Here is a 6,054-nt window from a genome sequence, read left to right as displayed (position 1 = left end):
GTGCCTGTTTCATCCCCTAATGTTTTCAAGCTTGTATCCTCCATCAACAACGTTGTTCAAACATCTTTACCCTGCTTCATACCTAGCAATACCAGTTTGCATTTATGAAAGATCAGTTTAGTGTAGTATTTTGTTGGTTTACAGGAATGAGCAGCAACCTGAGGTTAACTTGATTAAAAAGGGTATGAAAAATATACGATATTTCTCATGAGGAGAAGGAGATAAGGAGGAACTTTTTGGAGTAAGAAGCGGCATTTTTTTTTTTCTTCAAAGTCAATTAGATGTAGAATGCTACTTGTTACCTACTTTCAAAAATCCCCTTAGAGAACTTGTAATTTGATCCAGAGGGAGCAGCATGAGGAGAGTCAGGTAAGAGGAAAAACTGACATCATTCTTCAGTTCTTTCCGAAATCCTGAGAAACGTGTGTACCTTAACACTCCCTTCTTCAATCCCACAAAACAGGGAATCAGGAAAATGCATTAGCACCCGCGTACGGACTAGGAACACAGGGCGGGAAGGAGTCTCAGCCCCGTCAAGACAGAAGGATACTGGGGGAGGGGAGAAAAAACTTCCCCTAGTCGGAGACCGCAGCGCGGCCGTGGGAAGATAAGAAGTGGGGAAATGTATTAATACTTCAGGCGTCAGCCAGACACTTGGCCTCTGGGCATGTGGGAAGGTAAGGGAGGAGGGAAGAAGGCTGCACCAGAACGGGAGCGCTAGAGCTACCGCCGTTGATTTAGAGGGAAGACCTAGAGCGCTAGAGCTTTCTGCTTCCCCTCTTTCCTCCTGGAGGCCATTTCTCCATATTTAACCGGGATAAAGAAGGGGCGCGGAGCCGAGTCAGAAAAAGCCAGAGTTGCCGCCTCCCCCCGCAGCAGACCTCTCTTCGGCCCCCGGCCTAGGCGGGAGAAGTGGCCTTAGGGGAAGCTGAAGTAACTCCGTAGAGGGGGGAGGGGTCGCCAAGCTCCTCTCCAATCGCCGTGGCCGCTCCAGCTATTTGCATATATTATGGGGGCTCAGCTCCCAACCGAGCTCCCCGCCAGCCCCTCGGGGGTTCTCCCCGGCCCCGCCCGCGGGCTGTGCGAAGGTGAATACATTATGCTAATGAGGCGGGCTTCTGCCCGGGCTTGGGAAGGGGGGCGCACTGCAGTAGGAGCCGCGGGCTGGAGGCCTCGCGCCGGGAGGGGGTCGGGGGAGGGACGCCGCTGTCGGAGCGCGCGCGCACTTACACGCTCACACACACACTCACACACGAGCATCCCGAAGGGTATTTAAGGCTCGCAAACGCGAGGCTGCGGAGATACTTCGGGCAGCCGCGACTTCGGCCTCGCGACTCGCATTTTCTCCTTGGGGATTTCGTTTTCCTCTCTCCTCTCACCCTTGGCCACCCCTTTTGCACTGCACTCTCGTGGTCTCTCTCAGCCCTTTCACCTGGAACTGAATCCAGGTGGGAAACAGGTCGGCGTGAGGAAAGACACCGAATAGGTAGAAATAAGGCAAACTAACAGAGGCGCAACAGGTCCGGTGCTCTGCGGCGAGGGCGAGCGGCGGCCCCTCGCAGCGCCTTGGCCGCTGTCTCTTGGACCCCGCGCGGCCGCTTTCCTCAGAGGAGGTCCACGTCCTTTGAGGGGCCAGGAGGGACACCCGGGTGGGTTTCATTCCGGATTTTAGCTTATTGCCACCAGTCCCCGGACAGAGGGTGCTTTTCACTCGCAGCTGGGAGGGGAGAAGAAAGCGGAGGATGGTCCACGTCTGCGGGTCTCGGCGCTGATCCATCGCCGCGCCCCGGCTCCGACTCCGCCAACTAGTTGTGCAGCCACCGGGACTGAACTTTGGAGGAAACGTCCTTTTTCTTTCTTTTACGATTATTGGAGGTGGTAGAGGGTGGGAGGCGAAGCCGAGACAGCCGACCCCGCCACGATGCTGGTGAAGAAGCAAGCAGGGAAAGGAGGGGGGCGGGAGCCGGGCTCCGAGGACCGGAGCCCAGCCGGGCAGCGTTGTGTCCGGACCGTGTCCCCATGCGCCGCCCTGGCCGCCCTCCTGTCAGTAGTGGCCATGATATCTTGTCTGTACCTGGGGGTGAAAACCAACGACCTCCAGGCGAGGATCGCCGCCCTCGAATCCGCCAAAGGAGACCCTTCCATCCGTCTGCTGCCTGATTGTCTGGATCAGCTCAAAGCAATGGTGCAAGAGAAAGTGGAGCGACTTCTGGCTCAGGTGTGAAAGGCTGGGGTGTTTTGCACGTGGATAACATCTTGCACAGGCGTGATTCTGTGTACATGACCAGCCTCTGCCTTACTGTGTGCAGACGTGATATGGCTGTGTGTACACATATATGCTAGGCCACCATCTCTGCTCACTGTAGCATATATTTGTATATGCACACACTTTGATATCACCCTCTCTGTCTCTATCATCTTCCCTTACTCTTCTTAATGTTTGCATGCTAAACATATATGGAGGTCTAAAGGGGGGAAGGGTGGCCGAAAGGGCAGGGTGGCATTTCAGCTCTTTTTAGTTTCTGGAGTTGCATGTGGATCTTTTCCAATGTTGTGGAGAATATTCCTTGCAGAGATAACATCTGTTATATCCTTTTTAAGGTATAAGAAGGTTAGGGCCATAGGTGTTATTAATATGCAAAAGAGAATCACTCTTAAAAGTGAAATAATTCTACATATGATTTTAGATCAGTTATTTCACACATTGAATGTTTTCATATTAAATGTTTAAAAAGAAAAAAAAATAGTAGCTTGAGTTTTTTGTAAAGGATGCAGTGCCATGGGTGTTTGTGAATGCAGAGCCATTGGAGTTGAGAGTTGAAAGGAATCTGTGTTATGTTTATCAAAACCAGGGGTGTTTTAACTACAGTTAGGGGGTTTTCTGGAACTTGCTCTTCCAAGGGAGAGGCTGTTTGGCAGCGGTGGCAGGACAACATGATAAACAGTTGACCTTTATGTGTAAAATACTGGTTGTTTTAAAACCCCTAGCTTACCTAGAACTGCAACATGTTAATGCTGGTTTTTTGCACTGACTGAATATGCCTGAGCTGAGAGAGAGGGTGATGGTAGTTGAAGAATGGAGAAAGATGTTACACAAATCCAACAGTCTTGATACCATGTGAATGGTCATTTTCTTTTTTTAGGACTTGGGTACTGTTACCTTTTGACTAAAGTCCAAGTACATATGTAAACGTTAGTTATGCAGGCTGGTAAATCAGGCATATGGCCAGAGTTCCTGAAGAATCCATTTTTCTGCAATACTACTGATGATTGTTAATACCTCTTCTTTTCCTACAGAAATCCTATGAACATATGGCTAAAATAAGAATCGCAAGAGAAGCACCTTCAGAGTGCAACTGCCCAGCAGGTAAAATGGAACTTATTTCACAAGGTTTCCTCCACAGCAGAGCATTTTAAAACAAAGGTCCTGTGTCTGTCAAGTCTACCTGTAATAATAGTAAAGAAAGAATGCAGACCCAACTTACTTTAATAAAATCAACATGTCTGGGTAAAAGGATGGCAAATAAAGCCCCAGATATTATTCTAAGCAGCATACCAAGGTCTGTTAAGGGAAAGCAAAGAAGATAGAGATAATCACCAAAGAAAATACAGGCAAGATGATGTCCAAAGACAAAGTTCTTAGATTCAAAGATGGAAAATTATTCTTCCGTGTTATTCAATTTTGATATCTATGGTGAAAAGGACTGCAGAACACGTTAGATTTGAATTCCTTAGTGGCTAATGTTGCATTAGTACAGGTTTCTGTTTGACAAACGATTATGTTAGTAGACCTTGCCTGCTTTTATTTTCTATCAGAAAGGTTCTCTCGCCTATCCTATAGGAATGAGGACTGAAAGGAAATTAGTTCTTTATCTTGAGCTGTTCATTACAAACTGTTGCATTCTCAATGACTTCTCAGAAAAGGATCTTATATTTTTACCATTTTTCTGTGTGGCTTTAGGGAACTATATTAATTTAATGACAACATATTAGTAGAAGGATGAAGAAGAGAGACATTGATGAATAAAACCCCCTGGGTAATCATTAAATCTTCCTTCACAGACCTCTGAGGCTTGGTAGTCAGTCATCTGTAGACCTAAAATTTGGAAGCCCTTGGAGTATATCCATTGGAAAATATCTAGTGGATTCAACTGATAGAAGTCATGAAAAACTTCCATGAGTCTTGAGATTTTTGTTTCAGATAAATGGTGTTAATGTATTTATGAACATTTTAGTTTCTTTTATCATCATGTATAGAAAAGTGAGTCTCTTACATTGTTTTTCATGTTTAGGAACATGATACTTAGATACTTACACTGTATGGAAAGGCTAGTTCCTGAATTTTTTTCACATTCTGAGGTTTTTTTGCCTCATGCTAATTTGTTTTGACACAGCTAAACCAGGCACAATGTTTAGAAATTTCAAATGTCAACTCCTGATTGAACATCATAAAATTTTTACTATTTATGTTCTGCTATATTGTTGACCATAATGGAGCTGTATTTTTTAAAACTGAAGCCCTTTCAATTGAGAAGACATATACATTAGGTAACAGGAAAACAAAGAGTTAATGTTTTACATTGTAGGTTTCATTCTTAGTTGTTTTAAGTTGGGAAAGACCTCAGAAGTCAGAAATTCAAAGAAGGCACTTTTCTAGTGCAGGAATTAACTCATAACAACCTCACCGGCCTGTAGGGATTATTTAAATTCCCAAGACAGTTGGTACAGGACTTCACTGATCATACCACTGAGAATCCAGTGTTTTCTGTATACAGTACTCTTGCTAGCTGTGTGAAAAATAACTGGTATTTAATTAATTGGATTCTTAGTGAACTTGGTAAAAAGTAGAAAAGTGACAACCACAGCACTGAGGTTTTTTTTTGGGTATTTTAACTGCTTCATGATGTTTGATGTAAGCTGGTGGTTGAGGTCTAATTTGTAATCTGGAAGAAAGTCATTACATTTAGCGTTCACCTTATATTATCTTGGAAGATCATTTTGAACCATTTTTCTTCTTAACATTAATTTAACAATAAATGGTGATTTCACCATGATAACAAATAAATAAATAATAAATGGTGATTTCCTTGGCGTTTTTGTTGGCTCTCCCTAACGGCTGCTTTACTTTCTTGCCACCACTAGAGCTCCACATCACACCAGTTTTCACCAGGTTACTTGAGAGGTAAACTTTTGAAGGTGCATATTCCAACACACAGAATTAAACAGGTTTCTTGCTGACAAATCACTGTTACAGAAACACTCTCTTCTGCTTGTGGAATAATTAGACATCATCAAAATAAAGGCATTATGTTGAAAATAGTATCCTGGGGAAAACCAGCTATTTTGAATTATGGTCAGTGAGATATTGTTTTAGGGAATGAATGGGCTGGCCAAGAGGATTAGAAAGTAGATACAATACTTCCCACCTGGTTTGGCTTTTACCTTCGTTTACAGTGACTAAGAGTTGTTACCCAGACATCTGTTCATAGGGCAGAGTGAGACAAGTCTGTGACCTCAGCTCAGTTCCTGTGGACAGATGCCCACCCCTTGAAGTTGACACTCTTGTTGACAGTCTCCGTCACAGAGCCAAGGACTGATAGCAAGGACTAATGCTGTGTTGTTTATGTTCACTTTTGATAGAATTCAGTCCCAGTGAAGTTTATCCAGGTAGGCTACAAGAAATCATAGAATTGAAAGCTTTTTTTTTTTTTTTAGCACAAGAAGGAACTTTTGTGGGAGAGGCATGAGAAAGACTGTTACCGAATGGTTTTTCATTGAATGGTTTTCATTGAATGGTTTTTCAAGCATTCTCTCATTTAATCTTCACAACAACCCCGAGAGTTAAGTATTAGTAATCTCAATTTGCAGATGGAGAAGCTGAACTCAGAGAAGGTGACTAACTTAACATAGTAAAGTCAAGGTCAGGATTCATGCCCACATCTGACAGAATCGAAACCCAAAGTCGAATGAGGAATTGAGAATGAGTATAGGTTTTGGAGCTGGACAGTTCTGGATTGGAATCCTGCTACCTTCCTCATAGGTTGATAATTTACC

At 44.2% G+C, this 6,054-nt stretch overlaps 1 protein-coding gene across 1 annotated transcript in view; it reads left to right on the top strand.

Moving 5' to 3' along the window:
• Positions 1–1,591: 1,591 nt before the first annotated feature.
• Positions 1,592–6,054, top strand: part of COL25A1 (collagen type XXV alpha 1 chain) — a 452,646-nt gene continuing 448,183 nt past the window's right edge. The window contains exons 1-2 of the mRNA XM_029234563.1: positions 1,592–2,218; positions 3,298–3,367. Of these exons, the coding sequence (XP_029090396.1) occupies positions 1,922–2,218; positions 3,298–3,367 (367 nt within the window). The 5' untranslated portion in view covers positions 1,592–1,921. The remainder of the gene's footprint in view (positions 2,219–3,297; positions 3,368–6,054) is intronic.

Source organism: Monodon monoceros, unplaced genomic scaffold (assembly GCF_005190385.1).
Source record: "Monodon monoceros isolate NGI ecotype Baffin Bay Population unplaced genomic scaffold, NGI_Narwhal_1 Super_Scaffold_20, whole genome shotgun sequence".
Taxonomy (NCBI): domain Eukaryota; kingdom Metazoa; phylum Chordata; class Mammalia; order Artiodactyla; family Monodontidae; genus Monodon; species Monodon monoceros.
This window is presented reverse-complemented; position numbering and strand designations above follow the sequence as displayed.